The sequence below is a fragment of the Erpetoichthys calabaricus genome, chromosome 12 (assembly GCF_900747795.2).
Source record: "Erpetoichthys calabaricus chromosome 12, fErpCal1.3, whole genome shotgun sequence".
Taxonomy (NCBI): domain Eukaryota; kingdom Metazoa; phylum Chordata; class Cladistia; order Polypteriformes; family Polypteridae; genus Erpetoichthys; species Erpetoichthys calabaricus.
This window is the reverse complement of record NC_041405.2, coordinates 153,592,185-153,615,314: the sequence shown is the minus strand read 5'-3', so window position 1 is coordinate 153,615,314 and position 23,130 is coordinate 153,592,185. Positions and strand designations below refer to the sequence as shown.

At 42.8% G+C, this 23,130-nt stretch overlaps 2 protein-coding genes across 3 annotated transcripts in view; one reads left to right on the top strand and one right to left on the bottom strand.

The window, feature by feature from the left end:
• The window catches only part of rps28 (ribosomal protein S28), an 892,132-nt gene that overhangs the window by 799,095 nt on the left and 69,907 nt on the right, over positions 1–23,130 (bottom strand). The window lies entirely within an intron of this gene.
• Positions 1–23,130, top strand: part of kank3 (KN motif and ankyrin repeat domains 3) — a 131,669-nt gene that overhangs the window by 46,275 nt on the left and 62,264 nt on the right. For both annotated transcript variants that reach the window (XM_051934979.1, XM_051934978.1), the window contains exons 2-4: positions 16,094–16,269; positions 17,657–17,745; positions 19,624–21,540. In XM_051934979.1, coding sequence (XP_051790939.1) covers positions 17,709–17,745; positions 19,624–21,540 — 1,954 coding nt within the window. In that variant the 5' untranslated portion in view covers positions 16,094–16,269; positions 17,657–17,708. The remainder of the gene's footprint in view (positions 1–16,093; positions 16,270–17,656; positions 17,746–19,623; positions 21,541–23,130) is intronic.

Genomic DNA, 23,130 nt, shown 5'->3' with positions numbered 1-23,130 from the left:
TTCTTTGCCATAAAATGAACTTCATTCCAAAACACCTATTTCCGCTGCTGTTGTGAAGAAGGCTTCAGGGCACCCAAGAAAGTCCAGCAAGCAATAGGAGCATCTCCTAAAGTGGATCAGTGGGCACCACCAGGGCAGAACTTGCTCAGGAATAGCAGCAGGCAGGTGTGAGTGAGGTGAAGACTTATGGAGGATGGCCTGGTGGGTGTCAAGAAGGGCAGCAAAGAAGCCAACAAACACATCAGGGATGGACTGATATTCTGGGATTGGGCTGCAGAGGACTGCTGGGGTCGAGTCATTTTCTTGGATGAATCCCATTGTTTGGGGGCATCTGGAAAGAAGAAAAGGTGAGTGGCACTACCATCAGTCCTGTGTCATGCAAACAGGAAAGCGTCCTGAGACCATTCATGTCAGCCAAGGCAGTGGGCTCACTCACAAATTGGCCTAAGAACATAGCCAAGAATAAAGAATGGGACCAAAACATCCTCTGAGATCAACTTCTGCCAACCATCCAAGAACAGTTTGGTGACCAACAATGAACAATCCAGCATGATGGAGCATTGGGCCATAAGGCAAAAGTGAGAACTAAGTGGCTTGGGGAGCAAAACATCGAAATTTGGGGTCTATGGCCAGGAAACTCCCATTGAGAACTTGTGGTCAATCCTCAAGAGGCATCACCAATTCTGACAAACTCCAAGCATTGGTTCTACAAGAATGGGCTACCATCAGTCAGGATTGGGCCCAGAAGTTGATTGCCAGCCTGCCAAGGCAAATTACAGAGGTCTTGAAAAAGAAAGAAGGGTCAGCACTGCAAATATGGACTCTTTGCATAAACTTCATGTCATTGTCCATAAAAGCCTTTGGAACTTCTGAAATGCTTGTAATTCTACTTCAGTGTACCAGAGAAACATCTGACAAAAAGATCTAAAAACACTGAAGCAGCAAACTTTGTGAAAACCAACACTTGGGTCATTCTCAAAACCTTTGGCCACGACTGTACGCTAAAGATACTTTGACTAATAGAAACGACTCAGACATTACAAGTTTGCAACTCACAAGTATCATCTGCTGATGCGAAATGGTCCTTGTAAAAACAAAAAAGAAAGAAAGAAATCTCAGCAGATCTTTGATCAAGAATTGCCGGAAAGCTGGAAAGGGTTAGAAAGTCATCTCAAAGAGTTTAGATAAACATCTGTCCACAGTTACACAGATTGAGTGTAAATGGAGATGGTTTAGTAAAAGGCGGTGCCAGCCAAGACAACTTGAAAAGGCTCAATGAGGTAAAGAAGAACCCCAGAGTAACAGCTAAAGGCTTGAAGGAACCATGGAGACAGGTGAACATCTCCATTCATGAATGTACTATATGCAGAGCATTTAACAGGCATGAAGGAGGAAAAAAAAAAAAAAGACCACCGTGACACTCCACAAGGCCACTGAGAGAATGTTTTGTGGACTGATGAAACAAAAGTTGAATTGTTCAAGACGAAAACGCAGAAGGTATTAGTCAGCTTTCCAACACTGAAGGAAAAATGAATTCCCAAGTTTATTAAGATACCCTACAGGACTTCTAGAGGATGTTAGTGAGACCAGCTATGTTATATGGACTGGAGATGGTGGCACTGACCAGAAAGCAGGAAACAGAGCTGGAGGTGGCAGAGTTAAAGATGCTAAGATTTGCATTGGGTGTGACGAGGATGGACAGGATTAGAAATGAGGACATTAGAGGGTCAGCTCAGGTTGGACGTTTGGGAGACAAAGTCAGAGAGGTGAGATTGCGTTGGTTTGGACATGTGCAGAGGAGAGATGCTGGGTATATTGAGAGAAGGGTGCTAAGGATAGAGCTGCCAGGGAAGAGGAGAAGAGGAAGGCCTAAGAGAAGGTTTATGGATGTGGTGAGGGAGGACATGAAGGTGATGGGTGTAACAGAGAAAGATGGAGAAGATAGGAAGAGAAGGATAAAGATGATCCTCAGTGGCGACCCCTAACGGGAGCAGCCAAAAGAAGAGTAAGAAGAAGATCAAGGTACCCTACAAGATATTATCAGTGTGGCTGTCCACCAGCTGAAACTCATTAGATGAAGCAGGACAATGACCCTAAACATCAAAGTAAATTCGTTACAGAATGGTATCAGAAAATGAAAACCCACCTTCTGGAGTGGCCCAGTCAGCACCCAGAGCTTAACCCAATGGTGATGCTGTGGAATGACCTCAAGAGAGACGTTTATCCTAACATTACGGATGAGCCAAATGAAGCAGATTTGCAATATGGAGAAGGAGGAAGAGGAGGAGGTTGGGAGCATGTGCTGAATATAGCCGGTTGCTGCACTCACCACATGGCAAACCACCCAGATTGAGATCAGAGTGCAGCTATACAACGGGTGACACCTCAGTGTGAGTTTTTTTTTTTTAACAGTGGCTGGAGTGCCAATCAAACCCAGCAACCCCCAAGTTTTCCCTGTGAGTTGGAGGACCCACTTGGAGGGCTGGATGCAGATTAATGTCACACCCAGGATGGAGAAATTGCAGGTTGAGGGCCTTGATCAAGGACCCAACAGAATGGAGATTGTAATGAGGAGTGGACCAAAATGTCCCTTGAACCTTCTGCAGGTCTCGTTCACATTTACTGAAAGATCTCGTTAGAGGTGCCAAGGGAAGTTCAACCAGTTCAACATTCATGGGCCCACTTACTGTCTCTCTATAGCACACTATGAATGTTTGATGGGTGTGTTCAGTAAAGGCATAAAAAATTGGAATTTGTTGTGGATGGATGGAAGAAAAGAAACACTCGATGTTCTTACAAAGTGTTGGGGTGCCAGGCGGTTTGCCCCCTTTATTTTCTGTGCAAACAAAGTAAGCAGGCACTAAAATTAACATGACTGAGATGAGTGAGGGTTCTCTGCAAAGGTCCGGGAAGTTTGGTCCTGTTCTAAGGTTTGGAACTAAATGAGATGCTAACATTCGGGGAGGTGGGTGGTCTCCCTTTTATAGCGGTCCCATCAGGAAGGGCTGTGGTCAGTTACCGTCAGGATGTGTCTTCTCTGGGCTGAGGATGAGAGAAAAGAGAGGAGTCTGGTAGCAGCAGCGCTGTCCACCCAATAAAGCGGGGTATTTCATACCTGGGAGGAGTCCTTGAGGTGTCCCTCAGACGTGCATGTGTGACACTGTGTTCTTGGCCTTAGCATATTGTGTCTGTCTACACTTGTGACTTAATGAAGATCAGACATTTTATGACCAATTAATTACAAAAACGAGGAGGCAAAGCAAGCCAGTGTGCAAAGAGAAAGCCGAAGGACGAACAAAGGCAGAAGTCAAACTATCAAGTTGTACCCCCTGCCATCCCACTCATAAAGCACTCCTTTCTTCTTCCTACCACTTTTCTCGTTTCCCTCTTCCTCTCCGTAAGCTGAACTCTCTTTCTTTGCCTGTTGAGCCCCCCCCACCGACTTTAGACCAGTGGTTCTTCAACTAACCCAGCTTTGCCTTTTTTTGAGTCTTCAAAACCCAGAGTCATCACGAGGGTCAGGCGTCCTCCTTGGAGAATCACCGCTAACAGTCATCATTCCCCCTTGAAGAATCGCTAACAGTCATCATGGGGATTGGGGGGCCTTGGAGTTTTCCCTTTCTTCTCCCTACCACCTTTCTCGTCTTTCTCTTCGTCTCCATAAGCTGGACTCTCTTTCTTTGCCAGTTGAGACCCCCCCCCCTCCCCCCCGTCAACTTTAGACCAGTGGTTCTTCAAATAACCCAGCTTTGCCTTTTTTTGAGTCTTCAAAACCCAGAGTCATCACGAGGGTCAGGCGTCCTCCCTGGAGAATCACCGCCGACAGTCATCATTCCCCCTTGAAGAATCGCTAACAGTCATCATGGGGATTGGGGGGCCTTGGAGTTTTCCCTTTCTTCTCCCTACCACCTTTCTCATCTTCCTCTCCCTCTCCGTAAGCTGGACTCTCTTTCTTTGCCAGTTGAGTCCATTGCCCGGCTCACTCCCCACCGATTCTTAAAACTTTTCACAAGACAATTTTGAGGCCCAGACTCATCACGAGGGGCGGGAGACCCCCACCTCCCCTCGAAGAATCGCTGCCGACAGTCACTGACAGTCGTCCCGGGGCAGTTTCCCCATCATCACTCATCCCCTAGAAGAATCGCCAATGCGCGTGTAATGGCGTTTGCTTAAATGACCCAAGGTGACCCATCGCAAGACACTCCACAAACCGTACGCGACTCTTTCCCATTGATTACAATTTTGAATCTGCGGGACCCAAAATTAGACTACAAAAATGTGTCGCATCCCATTGTTTAGGAATCTGAGCTTCATACTTTATTAAATGTTGTTGATTTGAGGCTGAATCAACCCTCACCTTGAAATCACTTCTGGGTGGCCACACGTTTGCAACAGTGACATCAGACTAGGACTTCCAATGGCAAGTCCTTGTGTCACTACAATGGGGTCAGCTTCTGAGGCGACCCTCTCACTGACTATCATTGTGGAATCGCAGACGTCAAGCAGTCCCTGCTTCCTCAATAGGCTGCCCAGGGCCCATTCACTTACACCTCACATTCGACATCAATGTATACTTTTTTTTTTGTTTTTATTACGTTGAGATTGCTTGGAGAAGCTTCACCATGATAGTCAGGCAAGGAAGATACGTGACTTGATCATATACACTGTGGCAGGCGGGATGCCCCTGCACACTATATTCAGGGGGAGCAGCCCTGGACACTGCAATACCTCCCCCGGACGCTAGATAGCCGTCCCTCTGGGGTGGAGCAGTGCAGCCCTGTTGGGTCCCACAGGCACCGCCAGGGGGTGCTGTGTTTGGGACTCCTGAGCCCGCATGGGCAGCATATTCATCACACCTGGAAGTGCAGCTGGAACTTGGTGATCAAGCACCTGGAGCACTTCTGGGTGAACTATAAAAGGAGCCGGCGACCACAACTCAGCGGCCAGAGTCAGGTGGAGGAGGACAAGGTTACCTGGGAGGAGTGGTGGTGTTAGTGAGAAAGATGAAGAAGAAGAGTGCTTGGTGTGCTTTATTTGGGACTGTGTTGTGTCTGTGGGTACGTGGAAGGTGTAGCCCACAGACGAAGAAAATTTGAAGTATTTCTTTTATTTTACACGTGCCTCCCGTGTCCAATCTGTGTCAGGTTGGGCGCTATATATTCCTTAGAAGGCTGGTGTCCTTCAACATCTGCAATAAGATGCTGCAGATGTTCTATCAGACGGTTGTGGTGAGCGCCCTCTTCTACGTGGTGGGGTGCTGGGGAGGCAGCATAAAGAAGAGGGACACCTCACGCCTGGACAAACTGGTGAGGAAGGCAGGCTCTATTGTAGGCATGGAGCTGGACAGTTTGACATCTGTGGCAGAGCGACGGGCGCTGAGCAGACTCCTATCAATTATGGAGAATCCACTGCATCCACTAAACAGGATCATCTCCAGACAGAGGAGCAGCTTCAGTGACAGACTGCTGTCACCGTCCTGCTCCACTGACAGACTGAGGAGATCGTTCCTCCACCACACTATGCGACTCTTCAATTCCACCCGGGGGGGTAAACGTTAACATTATACAAAGTTATTGTCTGTTTTTACCTGCATTTTTATTACTTTTTAATTTAATATTGTTCTTTATCAGTATGCTGCTGCTGGAGTATGGGAATTTCCCATTGGGATTAATAAAGTATCTATCTATCTATCTATTAAACAGTGCCTTTCTTATCTATCTTATCTATTATATAGTGCCTTTCACTCTATCTACTCATTATATAGTGCCTTTCTTATCTATCTATTATATAGTGCCTTTCTTATCTATCTATCTATCATATAGTGCCTTTCACTCTATTATATAGTGCCTTTCTTATCTATTATATAGTGCCTTTCACTCTATTATATAGTGCCTTTCTTATCTATCTATCTATTATTATATAGTGCCTTTCCTATCTATTATATAGTGCCTTTCACTCTATTATATAGTGCCTTTCTTATCTATCTTATCTATTATATAGTGCCTTTCACTCTATCTATCTATCTTATCTATCATATAGTGCCTTTCACATCTATCTATCTATCTATTATATAGTGCCTTTCACTCTATCTACTCATTATATAGTGCCTTTCTTATCTATCTATTATATAGTGCCTTTCTTATCTATCTATCTATCTATTATATAGTGTCTTTCACTCTATCTATCTATCTATCATATAGTGCCTTTCACTCTATTATATAGTGCCTTTCTTATCTATTATATAGTGCCTTTCACTCTATTATATAGTGCCTTTCTTATCTATCTATCTATTATTATATAGTGCCTTATCTATTATATAGTGCCTTTCACTCTATTATATAGTGCCTTTCTTATCTATCTTATCTATTATATAGTGCCTTTCACTCTATCTATCTATCTTATCTATCATATAGTGCCTTTCACTCTATCTATCTATCATATAGTTCCTTTCACATCTATCTATCTATCTATTATATAGTGCCTTTCCTATCTATCTGTCTATTATATAATGCCTTTCTTATCTATCTCATATAGTGCCTTTCACTCTATCTATCTATCTGTCTTCTTACAACACTAAGATGTGAAGATTCAAAGCTTTTTCGATAAGAAACCAAAGGCACACTTCAGGCACCCTGACAGCGTGGCATAGCCCAACAAGTGAAAGAGCAAGGACGTCTTTATTTAGAGACTTAGAGTGAGGCAAACAACAAAAAAAAAGAGGAAATCACCGAAAAAGGCTGCGGTGACTCAAAGGCTTGGGATTACTGGCAGTCACCCAAAGGCCCACTGAGCACGTGTGTGTGTGTGTGTGTGTGTGTGTGTGGGTGGGAGCCGAGGATGGCATGCAGGAATGAATGCACCATAGGCTGACCCCTTTAATTAGGCAGCTGCCTTTGCATAACAGAAAGGTTTGCAGGATGAGACGACGGAGCGACTTTTCATTTGTTTGTTTGTTTGTTTTTTTTGTTCCAAGTCCCAAACGGTTTCAGCGATCCTTACATTAGGCAACTGTAATCGTCCTTGCTCTTTCTAAGTGCATGCATGTCGCTCACTTCACTCTGACTCTCAATTTCATTATTATTTCATTATTTCACAGATCGCGTCTGTCCTCGACAGATCTGAACAAGTTCGACAGTGTCAGCGTGGCGTAACACTCAGGTGCGTTCGGCGGCTAAGTGAACTGGTATGAACGCTGTGGCATTTCACATTTATTATTTACTTCATCCAAGAGTCCGCTCTCATCTTTTTGTTTATTCCCCTCTATTTTTCCTTTTTTTTTTTTTTTTTTAAACTCTACTAGGGGGCTGACCCCCTGCTCACTTCGCTTGCCCACCCCCAGGTTTGGTTTTCCGGATTTACAATTTAAAGAGATTGTTATTTTCATGGGAATTGTTACATATGCATTATTTTCACTTTTACTTTTATACTTTTGTAAAAACAATACTTGGAATTAACTTTTCTTCAAGATCGCATTGAATTTTGATTCTGTTTGGACTTACATCGTGACAGTGCCTGTGAGTGAATATCGTTTCTTTCTATCGAATAAATAAAACGACTTTCTCGAATGTTTGTCCATGCTCTTTCTTCTTCGTTTTCTCATTGACCTGTCATCTAGAACGTATAAAATTATTGTCCTGTTAAAATTTAGAAAAGCTGAGAGCGCAGGAAGTGTGTCCGACAAAAAGCATTCACATGACTGAGGTTAGATGACGGTGGTCTTGTTTGTAAATAGTTGTAAGGAGTGCGTGACCTGAAAGAATCTCGTGTTAAAAGTCCCCATCTCACGGGACTTCATACCACAGCAACGTTTTTGGAATCTTTTAATTCTTGCTGGCAACACGAATTAGACGATCTACAAGTCTCCGACTTAAAGTTTTTATCGGTACAATATATTTGATCTCTTTTCGCTGTTCCATTATTTTACCGAGTAATAATTTCCATTTGTGCGATTTTTATTATCCTTTTTTTGAGACTTTGGAATTTTAGTACCTTCATTATCTCTAACCTGCTCTGCATGTGTATCACGCCAACATTTCTGAATTCTTTACGATGTTCTGCTTTGTCATCTACTCTTTGTCCTTTATTTCCGGCCCCAGGCCTGGTTAAATCTCTTTCTTGCGAGATGTATAATGCTTCTCGGGAGGCTGAACGCACGCTAAGGATATGCGGTCGGATCATCTGCTGCTGCTGGCGAGCTGCGTGTCCTGCTTGTCGCGCTGTGCGTCGATCATTTCAAATCTTGTAGAGCAGTGGTCCTTTTGTCTCACCGCGGTGATTATTTATTTAAAGAGGCAATGAGCGGACCTCACCGTACCACAAATTTAGATCAGCATTTCTCAACCTGTGAGCCATAGCAGTATTGCATGTGGGCCACGGGCCAATCCTGGATGAAAAACACAGCAACAGAATTGCAGGTGGATCATGGACGATGGTAAACTACCTCTCCAACCATTCCTCTGACAATTGTGCTTGATTGATGTTGAAGGTAAAGCATTGATGTTCACGCTTGATTCATTGGACGCTCCGATGTTCTGGTGATTGTGTGTGACCTCTCCTCCCACTTTGAGGAGCGCACTCAATTCACAGAGGGGGACCACCCCACTCCCTCTGCTCAGACCATCGTGTTTAATTTGCTGTGTTGTCTTGGTAATACTCACTTCATTGGGAAGAAACACTACTTTTCCCTGATGGCAACACGAATTTAGACGATCTACAAGTTTAAATCTGAACAATATATTCAATCTCATTTCCGTTTGTTTGCGCTAATGCGATCTTTCTTATCCTTTTTTTGAGACTTTGGAATTTTCGTACTTCCATTATCTCTAACCTGCTGTGCATGTGTATCGTGCCAATGTTTTTGAATTCTTTACGACGTTCTACTTTGTCATCTACTCTTTGTCTTTTATTTCCAGCCCTGAGCCTGGTTAAATTTCTTTATCGCGGGACGTGTAGTGCTGCTTACTTTGGGGGGTTGGCTGAACGCACACTAAGGATATGCGGTTGAATCATCTGCTGGCTTGCTGTCTTGCTGCTGCTGGCGAGATGCGTGTTCTGCTTGTTGACCTGCGCATCGATCTTTTTAAAGCCTGTACAGCAGCTGTCCTTTTGTCTCACTGCCTTGTCTCAAGTGACGTCAAAGTGTCTTCCGAGAAGATCATGTCTAGTCTCCCTCCCAAGATTTTTTTTTTATAATAGAGAGATATGTTTTAGTGTATTTTGTAAGATTAATAAAGGATCACCCCCCCAATGTCAATGTCATTTTGTTGACCCCCCTTTTGCTTTAATGACAGCTTTGAGTCTGTTGGGCTACTTCTCTATCAGCTTTGCACATCTATATACAGTGCATCTGGAAAGTATTCGCAGCACATCACTTTTTCCACATGTTGTTATGTTACAGCCTTATTCCAAAATGGATTAAATTCATTTTTTTCCTCAGAATTCTACACACAACACCCCATAATGACAACGTGAAAAAAGTTTACTTGAGGTTTTTGCAAATTTATTAAAAATAAAAAAAATTGAGAAATCCCATGTACATACAGTGGTGTGAAAAACTATTTGCCCCCTTCCTGATTTCTGATTCTTTTGCATGTTTGTCACACAAAATGTTTCTGATCATCAAACACATTTAACTATTAGTCAAATATAACACAAGTAAACACAAAATGCAGTTTTTAAATGATGGTTTTTATTATTTAGGGAGAAAAAAAATCCAAACCTACATGGCCCTGTGTGAAAAAGTAATTGCCCCCTTGTTAAAAAATAACCTAACTGTGGTGTATCACACCTGAGTTCAATTTCCGTAGCCACCCCCAGGCCTGATTACTGCCACACCTGTTTCAATCAAGAAATCACTTAAATAGGAGCTGCCTGACACAGAGAAGTAGACCAAAAGCACCTCAAAAGCTAGACATCATGCCAAGATCCAAAGAAATTCAGGAACAAATGAGAACAGAAGTAATTGAGATCTATCAGTCTGGTAAAGGTTATAAAGCCATTTCTAAAGCTTTGGGACTCCAGCGAACCACAGTGAGAGCCATTATCCACAAATGGCAAAAACATGGAACAGTGGTGAACCTTCCCAGGAGTGGCCGGCCGACCAAAATTACCCCAAGAGCGCAGAGACGACTCATCTGAGAGGTCACAAAAGACCCCAGGACAACATCTAAAGAACTGCAGGCCTCACTTGCCTCAATGAAGGTCAGTGTTCACGACTCCACCATAAGAAAGAGACTGGGCAAAAACGGCCTGCATGGCAGATTTCCAAGACGCAAACCACTGTTAAGCAAAAGGAACATTAGGGCTCGTCTCAATTTTGCTAAGAAACATCTCAATGATTGCCAAGACTTTTGGGAAAATACCTTGTGGACTGATGAGTCAAAAGTTGAACTTTTTGGAAGGCAAATGTCCCGTTACATCTGGTGTAAAAGGAACACAGCATTTCAGAAAAAGAACATCATACCAACAGTAAAATATGGTGGTGGTAGTGTGATGGTCTGGAGTTGTTTTGCTGCTTCAGGACCTGGAAGGCTTGCTGTGATAGATGGAACCATGAATTCTACTGTCTACCAAAAAATCCTGAAGAAGAATGTCCGGCCATCTGTTCGTCAACTCAAGCTGAAGCGATCTTGGGTGCTGCAACAGGACAATGACCCAAAACACACCAGCAAATCCACCTCTGAATGGCTGAAGAAAAACAAAATGAAGACTTTGGAGTGGCCTAGTCAAAGTCCTGACCTGAATCCAATTGAGATGCTATGGCATGACCTTAAAAAGGCGGTTCATGCTAGAAAACCCTCAAATAAAGCTGAATTACAACAATTTTGCAAAGATGAGTGGGCCAAAATTCCTCCAGAGCGCTGTAAAAGACTCATTGCAAGTTATCGCAAACGCTTGATTGCAGTTATTGCTGCTAAGGGTGGCCCAACCAGTTATTAGGTTCAGGGGGCAATTACTTTTTCACACAGGGCCATGTAGGTTTGGATTTTTTTTTCTCCCTAAATAATAAAAACCACCATTTACAAACTGCATTTTGTGTTTACTTGTGTTATATTTGACTAATGGTTAAATGTGTTTGATGATCAGAAACATTTTGTGCGACAAACATGCAAAAGAATAAGAAATCAGGAAGGGGGCAAATAGTTTTTCACACCACTGTAAGTATTCACAGCCTTTGCCATGAAGCTCGAAATTGAGCTCAGGTGCATCCTGTTTCCCCTGATCATCCTTGAGATGTTTCTGCAGCTTCATTGGAGTCCACCTGTGGTAAATTCAGTTGACTGGACATGATTTGGAAAGGCACACACCTGTCTATAGAAGGTCCCACTGTTGACAGTTCATGTCAGAGCACAAACAAAGCATGAAGTCAAAGGAATTGTCTGTAGACCTCCGAGACAGGATTGTCTCGAGGCACAAATCTGGGGAAGGTTACAGAAAAATTTCTGCTGCTTTGAAGGTCCCAATGAGCACAGTGGCCTCCATCATCCATAAGTGGAAGAAGTTCGAAACCACCAGGACTCTTCCTAGAGCTGGCCAGCCATCTAAACTGAGCAATCGGTGGAGAAGGGCCTTAGTCAGGGAGGTGACCAAGAACCCGATGGTCACTCTGTCAGAGCTCCAGAGGTCCTCTGTGGAGAGAGGAGAACCTTCCAGAAGGACAACCATCTCTGCAGCAATCCACCAATCAGGCCTGTATGGTAGAGTGGCCAGACGGAAGCCACTCCTTAGTAAAAGGCACATGGCAGCCCACCTGGAGTTTGCCAAAAGGCACCTGAAGGACTCTCAGACCATGAGAAAGAAAATTCTCTGGTCTGATGAGACAAAGATTGAACTCTTTGGTGTGAATGCCAGGCATCACGTTTGGAGGAAACCAGGCACCGCTCATCACCAGGACAATACCATCCCTACAGTGAAGCATGGTGGTGGCAGAATCATGCTGTGAGGATGTTTTTCAGCGGCAGGGACTGGGAGACTAGTCAGGATAAAGGGAAAGATGACTGCAGCAATGTACAGAAACATCCTGGATGAAAACCTGCTCCAGAGTGCTCTTGACCTCAGACTGGGGCGACGGTTCATCTTTCAGCAGGACAACGACCCTAAGCACACAGCCAAGATATCAAAGGAGTGGCTTCAGGACAACTCTGTGAATGTCCTTGAGTGGCCCAGCCAGAGCCCAGACTTGAATCCGATTGAACATCTCTGGAGAGATCTTAAAATGGCTGTGCACCGACGCTACCCATCCAACCTGATGGAGCTTGAGAGGTGCTGCAAAGAGGAATGGGCGAAACTGGCAAAGGATAGGTGTGCCAAGCTTGTGGCATCATATTCAAAAAGACTTGAGGCTGGAATTGCTGCCAAAGGTGCATCGACAAAGTATTGAGCAAAGGCTGTGAATACTTATGGACATGGGATTTCTCAGTTTTTTTATTTGTAATAAATTTGCAAAAATCTCAAGTAAACTTTTTTCATGTTGTCATTATGGGGTGTTGTGTGAAGAATTCTGAGGAAAAAAATTAATTTAATCCATTTTGGAATAAGGCTGTAACATAACAAAATGTGGAAAGAGCGATGCACTGGGAATACTTTCTGAATGCACTGTATATGCACAGAAAGGTAGAACCTACAGTATAGTGCCAATTACATGATGCATTTCCAGACGTTAACGCTGAGGTCTAAGTTGATTTCAGCTCATCTTAGGTGGGTAGCACAGCGCTTAAAAATGTGAGTTAAATACAGTGATTCACAGTGGAGGATTTAGGGATGGGTGACCCGGACAATTGCACACAGCGGCGTCTTGCCAGGGAGCCCGAACGAAAAAAAAAGGAAAGTTAAAAGCAGAGCTTTCTGTAATGGGCGCGTTGTGTACACAAAGTGGTGCTTTCTGTGTAAAATAATGGGCGCCTGCTCAAGACATAAAGCGTGAAACCGGCCGTCAATATCTGATAACAACTTCTGTTTGCTTTCACCTGAGGTGTCCCATTTATGAATGCGAATGGGTGCGTGATCTGTAAATTCTGCGTTTATGTTGCTGGGGTTGGATGCACTCCGTGAGGCGGACGTGGTTGGGACAAATCCCCCAGATTGTCAAAGTCTGACAGTCAGTGACGTAGCTCGAGTTTGTGCCGCTCAGAGCGGGGCGGGGCGGGCGGTGCTTCAATTTGCCGCCCTCCAATATATCTGAATATGTTAACCTATTGAAATAGAAAATTAAAATAAGAGAGAAAAAAGAAGATACATTTTGCATATATTTATTTATATTGAGAGAAATAGCAATCATTTTCACATATAATTATTTATAAGCATCAACTAGACAAGAATATAGTATAGATGCACTGATAAGCCGTGTCCTAATTATTAGTTTAATATAATTACGCTGCGAAAACCAGAGCCAGTGTCGTGTACAAGTGATAGGTGGGAATATATTCAGCGCAGAGCAAGAGCGCATTCGGATTGATAACGAAACGAAATTATAAATTGTAAGTTAGTTGTTTATCTTCCTAGAAATTATTATCAGTGTAATGCTTATGTTTATTTTTGTTATCCTTTTTAATAAAATCCCTGTGTGCGTCCAGGTGTCCGTGTCTGTGTATGTCTTCTGGTGAAGTGCGCATGCGCGGGGCACGGTGCGACGCGCAATATTACTGTCAGAGAAAGTTACAGGCGTTTTACAGAAATACAAACCAGTATTACTGCGAGAGGAAATTAAAGGTACACAATACAGTGACGCATATTACAGCCACATGTAAGCCAGTATTACTGTCAGAGAAAATTAAAGGCATATTACCGACGCGCATGCCTGTATTACCGCCAGAGAAAATTAAAGGTATATTACGGACGTACAAGACAGTATTACTGTCACAGAAAATTAAAGACACACAATACACGGCGGCAGCCCACGAAGAACGGTCAGCTCAGCAAGTAAACATCAAGAAAAGAAAGGCTGAACGACAAAGAAAAATACGACCAACAAAAAGAATGAGATCAAAGTCCCTTGCCATTTAATATAGACTGTTCCTACTAATGTTTATGCACTACTGTTCTAGCGCCTGTTATTGTAACGGGCTAAATGACTAGTTGCCTCATAAATTTCAACTGCTGTGTCTGATAACGTCACAGAAGGACAGTCTGAAAATTATCTTTGAAGCATTTGTGAATAGAAATATTTTCCTGAGTGATATTTTCCCAGGGGCAGCACGGTGGCGCAGTGTTTCACTTCCCGGGTCCTCCCTGTGTGGAGTTTGCATGTTCTCTCCGTGTCTGCGTAGGTTTCCTCCGGGTGCTCAGGTTTCCTCCCACAGTCCAAACATATGCAGGTTAGGTGGATTGGCGATTCTAAATTGTCCCTAGTGTGTGTTTGAGTGTGTCCTGCGGTGGGTTGGCACCCTGCCCGGGATTGGTTCCTGCTTTGTGCCCTGTGTTGGCTGGGATTGGTTCCAGCAGACCCCCGTGACCCTGTGTTCGATTCAGCGGGTTGGAAAATGGATGGATGGATGGATGGATATTTTCCCGTACCCTGCTGCTTATACACGAATTGTACTGAGCCCTTTGGCCAGTAATGCCGCCCCTGTACAACACTGCCCACTGTGGACACTGAGGAGTGCCATCCAACCCCAGCCCAGGGGTCAAAATGAGCTTGGACTGGTCGGTAGTGTTGATTCATAATAACAAACACACGCACACATTACAATACCTTGTGACGCTCACTGCTCGACTTCCAGCTTCAGTGCTTCATCAGCTCGGTGAAGGATGTCGGATCACGCAGGCCTTAACGCTGTGTTGAGGGCGAAACTTTGGATTTGTCTTAAGTGTTTCTCTTATCTACCCTTGTAACCCGTGCATCCAAAGTATTAATCCTATGCATGTGCCAGTGGTGCATCAAACAAAAGGAAAACGATCACGACTGAAAATAAAATTAAAAAGCGTTAGTCTACAGTCAGCCATCGATCGGAACATTTTAAAAGGATGAAGATTGTCTCTCTCCTCTTCAATACAGTACTGCCAGGGTCGGATTTATATGAAAAGAGGCCCTAGGCTATTCCACTTATGAGGCCTTTCACCTTCCATTTTTAAGTTTGTAAATTACATGAGAGATAATAAAATACGTAATACGCGTTGATCTTAACCAATACATTTTTATGTTTGTTTATTAGTCATATGCGTAGAATTTCTCCTTATTTTCGGTTCAGTGTTTTAGTGTTCACTGTTTTTAGAATAGTGTAATTTTAATTTTGCTAACAATTTGAATGTAGGCCCCTCTTGATCTTGAGGCCCTAGGCTGAAGCCTACTTAGCCTATAGGAAAATCCGGCCCTGAGTACTGTATGTAGTTGATGATGATGATGATGACAGTGAGATGATATCCACCCTGCGATGGACTGGCGCCCTGTCCAGGGACTGTATCTGCCTTGCTCCCAAAGTATTCTGGGTAAGGCTCCAGCCTCCTCCGCGACCCTGCTCTGGATTAAGCAAATTAGAAAATGACGTGACATGAAGTTATTACGTTTAATGTTTTATTGTATTTAGGAGCATTTCTCGAGTCATTCATACGCATTGAAAGGTTAAACGTTCTCACTACTAAGACAAACAACTGACAAACTGATAAGAACGGCGGGTTCCTGTTCCCTAAAATTTCCACCTCGCAGCGCATTGTGTTCATAAGCATGGCTTGGTGGGGGGGGGGGTTTGCCTGTCAATCCCAAAATATAAAGCCTGATGAAGCGGATACTCAATGAGGATGTCTAGAATATTGTGAAGGATTTTAATCTTGAAAGAATCGAGTGTGTTGTACAGTTTAAGATGAATTACTGCCTGCATGGCACAGACTGATGACAGCGCATGTTACGAATGATTGACTTCTAGACTCCCGTCCAAAATTTCAAACATGAGATCCTGATTGAGCAGAAACCTCCCTTTCTGTCCATTTGTGATATGAGTTTGAAGTGTGGACTGAAGAAGTCACGTTATCTGATCAACGTTCACGTTTTTCTACGAGTCTTCTGCTGTGAGACTCACAGTAATAACAGTACATGGTGCCTGGGTGGGTAACGGACACAAGCTCATTTCTCTCCACGCTGACTGAAAGCTCTCATTTCTAGGGTATGTTGTAACCTGCTGACCCTAACAGCCTTCAGAGGTGGAGGTGGGGGGCTCCATCTGGGGCCAAAGATCCCATGAGAGGAAAGTGAAGTCAATCTGAGCAAAAGGTCAAGGAACTGGAAAAAAAAAAGGAGCAAAGGTGGAAGCTGTGCGTCTGGCATTAAGTCTGGAAAAGGTAAGAAACCTTCTATGTATGTGCAAGTCATGGATGACACTTTAGATTTCACAACTTTGAATTTCACATGTACAGTACTGTACATTCCCAAGCAGCATACGGCATAAAGCTACACAACATTTAGAAATGAAGGAATATGAAAGAATTAACATGTATGTAGTAATAAACACACACCAGAAACTCTGATCTGGACAACCCAAAAGAACAACAGGTCTTAGGGTGAAGCAGATACATGTGTGTTTGTAATGGCACTACTGCATTCATTTTTGTGCTACCTGCATACAAGCGCGTGTGTCCTTAGTTTCCATTACTCAGCATAATTAGATATTTTGTATTAATTTATTGTCACCGGTTATTCCACCTAGCCAAGCAGATAGATAGATAGATAGGGAAGGGCACTATATGATAGAAAATTCACTATATAATATATAGATGAGAAATGCACTATTAGAGATAGATAGATAAAGACAATATATAATAGATAGGGTCCTGCAGTAGGTTGGCACCCTGCCCAGGATTGGTTCCTGCCTTGTGCCCTGTGTTGGCTGGAATTGGCTCCAGCAGACCCCCGTGACCGTGTGTTCGGATTCAGCGGGTTGGAAAATGGATGGATGGATAATAGATAGGGAAGACACTATATAGTAGAGAGATAGATATAGGAAAGTCACTATATATAATATAAACTGTAGATAGATAGAGTGAGTGAAAGGCACTATATTAGTATTAATATTATATATTAATTTATCATCACCAGTTTTTACAACTGGTCAAGCAGATAGATAAAAAATGCTGTATATAACAGATAAATAGGAAATGAACTACATGATTGACAGATGGATTGAACAAAAACTTTATTTTTCCCCTGGGGGATTTTTTTTTACAGAAACATAATAATAAAAATAAATAATAAAAAATTCAGAGTGTTTAATAGTAGGAAATATTAAAAAAATTAAAATTAAATATTTTAATTATAGTGCAAAAAAACTCTAAATGTGTTTTGTGAAAAAAAACAATGTGATGGGGAGAAATACTTTTCATTTTTGAATTCAGAGCCCCAAAATATCGAAAGTTCAACAAGATAAAATCAAAGCAAGATTTTCAGTGACTTGTATAACTGTGTAATGAGAGAAGTTGAAACATTAAAAACTCCCACACCGTGTGAATTCAGCAGTGGTGGTACAATACATGCAGACGAGAGGTGACCTCATCAAAGTGACAGTGACATCCTGCAGTGCTTTAGTAAGGCAGAGTGAACTCTTTAAGAAGAATTTTGCTCTCCTTTGCCCTGTGTGTGGAAGGCAGACTGAAGTTTTGAATAATAACTGTCAGTTGTTAATGTGCTGCATTGCTATGCAATCAACATTTTTTTCTTTAATTTATTTCAGAGGTGAGGGGGTTGATCTTCCCTTTGCTAGCTTTGAAGAAACTAATTGAAGAAGATGGCCCAGTCCTTACAGCTCAACCAGAAGCTCCCAGGTTTGATGCCTCTTTTGTTTTTAATCTTATTTTATCAAAGTAGAATAATAATAAAAAAAATTCTTATATAGTGCCTTTCCTATCTATCTATTATATAGTGCCTTTCATATCTATCTACTGTATCTATCTATTATATAGTGGATTTCATATTATCTATCTATTATATAGTGCCTATCACATCTATCTTTCTATTATATAGAGCCTATATATCTATAATTATAGTGCCTTTCATATCTATCCTTCTATTATATAATAATAATAATACATTTTATTTATTTGTAGGCGCCTTTCTAAACATTCAAGTATATCTATTATATAGTGCCTTTCCTATCTATCAATCAAATAGTTCCTTTTCTATCTATCTATCAATTATATACTGCCTTTCCTATCTATCTCTCTATTTGTTATCTATTATGTACTGCCTTTCATATCTATCTATCCATCTATCATATAGTGCCTTTCCTATCTAATTATATACTGCCTTTCATATCTATATATCTACAGTATCTATTATATAGTGTCTTTCCTATCTATCTATTTTTTATCTATTAATTATATACTGCCTTTCGTATCTATTTATCTATCTATTATATACTGCCTTTCATATCTACATATCTATTTTTTATCTATTAATTATATACTGCCTTTCATATCTGTCTATTATATACTGCCTTTCATATCTACTTATCTATTTTTTATCTATTAATTATATACTGCCTTTCATATCTGTCTATTTTTTATCTATTAATTATATAGTGCCTTTCATATCTGTCTATTATATACTGCCTTTCATATCTATATATCTATTATATAGTGCCTTTCCTATCTATTTTTTATCAATTATATACTGCCTTTCATATCTACATATCTATCTATTATATAGTGCCTGTCCTATCTATCTATTTTTTATCTATTAATTATATACTGCCTTTCATATCTGTCTATCTATATATCTATTATATGGTGCCTTTCTTATCTATCTATTTTTTATCTATTATATACTGCCTTTCATATCTGTCTATTATATACTGCCTTTCATATCTACGTATCTATCTGTTATATAGTGCCTTTCCTATCTATCTATCTTCCACCTCACTTAATCCAATGTGGGGTCATGTTGGGCAACTGAGCCTATGCTGGCACTGACCACATTGAAGTCCCAATCACATTGAGACAAGCAATAATTGAGGGTTGCTGTGAAGTTCTGATGGCATCAAAGCAATAAGGGGTGGGGGGCTCTCTGTCAAGTCCTGCTCTCATTGAAGAAAAGGAGGTGATGGGTGTGTGGGGTGGGGGGGGTGGGGGGGGGGGTGGGGGGGGGGTCCCTCATGAAGTCTTGAATGTGTTGAAGCCTGTGGTTTTGATTTGTAAAGTCTATAAAGCTGATTTTTTTCCAGATCTACACTATCAAGTGTCAGGGTTGGAGGGGGGATTTAGAGGAAAGTTGATGTTCAAAATGCTGGAACCATAACATTTAAAAATTTTATTTTGTTGGTACTTTTCCAGTAATGCTATACAATGCAATCCTAGTTGTGCGTGCAAATCCCAGTAGATCGGGAGTTCCAGAAATACTCAAACCAGCCCATCTGGCACCAACATTGATGCTCAGTCCATTTTGGTGTTTGATGTGGACACGAGTTGAAGCTCCTGACCTGTATCTTCACGATTTTACGTATTGCACTGCAGCCACATGATTGGCTGATGAGATAATTGCATGGATAGGTAGGTGTACAGATGTCCCTAATTATCTGCTCAGTGAGTCTCTGTGATCGCTCAAACCCCACCATCCCCAGTTATAAAGTGATTACATCTAACTGGTTTGAATGACTTTCAGGTTATTCTGTTTCTACTCCCCTAATGGACCTTGTTTCCTTTTAGATCTGGGAGGCACATTCCTCTATGCTCCCCAAGAAGACCAAGGAGGCTCCTATTCTGTGCAGACTCCTTATGGCTTTCAGCTTGATTTGGATTTTCTCAAGTATGTGGAAGACATTGAAAGTGGCCAGAACATGCGACGGGTGCCTCATCTTTCCCGCCGTGGGTCGAGGCCATCCAAATCTTCATCGCTGTCTCAGAGAAGCCCTGGGGGTGGAGGACAGACCAGTGGATGGACCTCCACAGAGTCCCTCTCATCTGCAGCCAGCGAGGATGGACGTGCTCCACCGTTACCTCCACCGCGTGTCCGCACTTTTTCCACCCCTTCAGAGTCCAATCCCGTATCTCCACCTTTGCCGGTGGTTACATCAACAACTTCCGCTAACCCCAATCTTCCACCACAGCCACCAGTTCGCAACCCCAGAGTAGAGAGGACTTTACTGGAAACTAGCCGGCGACTAGAACAAGAACAAACTCAATGGGAGCTACAGAGCACTTCGAGCATTCAGCTCACAGACCCACCAAGAGCAGGCATGGGGGCTAGGATGGTGGTGAAGCCCACGCCCTCCATCAGTCCAGGTGTGCCCTCACAGGTGCCATCTGTAATGTCAATAGGAGATGTTTTATCAACTCCTGCTACACCAAGCCAGTGCCTGGCTCCTTGGTCAAGAGCAAGTCCTCATAATTCAGGCCGAAGCACCCCAGCTTCCTCATGTACACAGACAGCACCTCAGATTCCACCAGCGCAGCTTCAGACAGTCCGGGAACAGATGGCAGCTGCCCTTCGCCAGCTGAAGGACATGGAGCAACGAGTTAAAGTGATTCCAGTGCTGGAGGATGAAATTACCAAGCTACGAGAAGAAAAGGAGAAGCTCCTGTCAACCCTTAACAGCAAGACCCAAACCTGTGAGCAGACATCCTGCAGCGTAGTCAGCAGTTCAAACAACAAAGAAGATGAAGAAGCCCACAAAGTGTCACCCGCGAGGCAGAGCAAGCTGGCAGAATTACGGAAACTGACAGAGAAGCTCGGAGGCAGTGGGAGCGAGAGGGATGAGAAAGTAGAAGGAGATGGAACCCATGTGAAAGAGGCCACAGGCACTTCTGGGATGGAGAAGAGGACCATTGCAATAGGAGATGATCGCCCACTAGAGGAGAAAGTTTTTTACTACATCTCAGACATGACAGAAATTGGGGTGACCACTGACCAAACGGAGACCGCCGAAGTCGGAGTGGCAACCAAAGCAACAGAGACTCAGGAAATCGGCATTCTTGCAGTTTCTGAAACTCGTGAGGTTTCAGTGTGGGTGATGGAGTCTTTACTTGGTGTTCGCAGTGAGGCAGAACAAGAGATGGAAATCATGCAGGATACCATCCTCCACCAGAAAGCAGCTATTCAAACACTGGAAAGTCGCCTTGCCGAAGCCAATCAAGAAGTGGAGAGGCTGCACGCTCTGGAAAGCAACACGTTCAAGATGCTCGAGGACAAAGCCGTCCAGGCACAGGCAGAAACCAGTAGCGTCACGGTGGAAGCCGTCGTCTCCCTAACCTCTGCCTGCGTGGGAGGATCGATTTTGGCAGACACAAGAAGTGTGGCCGTCGGCTGTTGTTCGGAGGTCAAGGAGGCAGGAGTGGGACTAGACTTTGCACTTCTGATGAAGGACCAAGAGGTTCAAACAGACAGGCAAGAAAGTGGCATCCCAGATGTCCCAAAACTGGAAAGCATTAAGAAAGAAGCTGAATCCGACCTTGTCCTGATGAAAATGGAGGTGGATGCGGAGGGAAGCAAAGTGACCAGCAAAGTCGAAGAACCAAGTGCTAATCTGAGGTCAAATGTTGGAAATGTAAGTGAGAGAGGGGAGAAGAAGAGAGGAGAAAAAGGAGAAGCTATGGAAGAAGAAGGCCATGTTAGCGACATCAAAGGTACGTGAAGATCTTTTAAGAGGGGGTGTACATCACCCACCCCAAGTCCTTGCCATGTGATTCCAGTAGTACTAAAGAAGCACATCCCACGGTGATGGCACTTAATTCCCCTGTGTGGTGTTCCTCATGGCAAGGCTGTCTTAAGATCATTCTAGGCCCCCGGGCAAATCACACAACCACTCAGCAAGTCACTGCATGGGGCCCCCGGGCAACTGCCCAGCATGATCTCCAAACCTTGATTTTCACTTCATGATGACCCAGTAGGTGTGAGTGTGTGCGTCTGTACTTTGCACCTGTTGCTGCCAGAATATATCCAACCACCATTAAAAGGAGGTGTGGAAAATGGAAAATAACAACTCTCAAGACTCCATAGTCACGCGTTTCACTTTCGCAACTTCCAGCATTCAAACAAATTTTTAATTGTAGCCTCATTTCTACTTACATGTTGGCAACCTCGCGCATCCGTAGGCTTCGTGACAATGCATGGTAGTGAAAGAAATGAGAGGCGTGATGCGCGCAAGTCCACCTCACCAGTCTTCTTGACCTTACTGTTGAAGAGTAAAGGGGATCACATTAGATTAGGTGTCCCTAATTATGCTGTAATTAACTCGTATATACTCGTGTTTAAGTTCAAGTCGGGACTTGATTTTACTGTATAATTTCTGGTATTTTATAATGTCGGTCGTATAAGTCGAATGCGGAAAACTCACACTATCGGTCCAAGAGAATATGATATGCTAATGCCCACCTGAGAGAATAACCATGGGGCACACTGCCTTTTTTTTTCCCCATTTATTGTGTCTACGTGACCACCAGTGATGGGTCGTTCTTGAACGATTCGTTCATTTTGAACAAATCTTTAATGTGACTCGGGAAGAACGAGTCGTCTCGTGGGAGTGATCCTCAAGAAACAGTAACAAAATCATAGTGACAGAAATTGACAAACCTTTTTTTATTTATAAGAAAATGCGTTTTAGATATTTTTGATAATTTTATGATAATTTCTAAATATGATCCAACATACAACAAATGGAATTTTACGTTAGTATTTGACTGAGGTACTGAGCCAGTAAGTGGTCACGTGACAAAAGAACGAACGACTCGAAAGACTCGAGGAATGAACTAATCAATTCTCTTTCCAGCTCAGACTGCATAGGTTAAGCTTATGGGGCTGTCACGTGATGAACGAACGACTCGAACCCGAAGACTCGAGAGATGAACTAATCAATTCTTTTTCCGGCTCAGACTGCCTTGGTTAGCTAATTGGGCTGTCACATGATGAACGAACGACTCAAACCCGAAAACTTGTCAGATAAGAGGCGAGGTGAGCGAATCATAGACTAAAGACCCAGGTAAACAATGAATTAATATTTTCTGTTTCTTAAAGCATTATAGTTTTGTCTTGTTTGTAGTGTGAGCAACATTTGTGTAAGCAGTAGATGTGTTAGGGAGGTAACAGGTAACATTTTAATTATATTTTGCTAAAATGAACGAAATGACTTGATAAAGGATTCATTCATTTTGCTGAACGAGACTCAAAGGTCCGAGTCGGTAAAATGATCCGAACTTCCCATCACTAGTGACCACTCG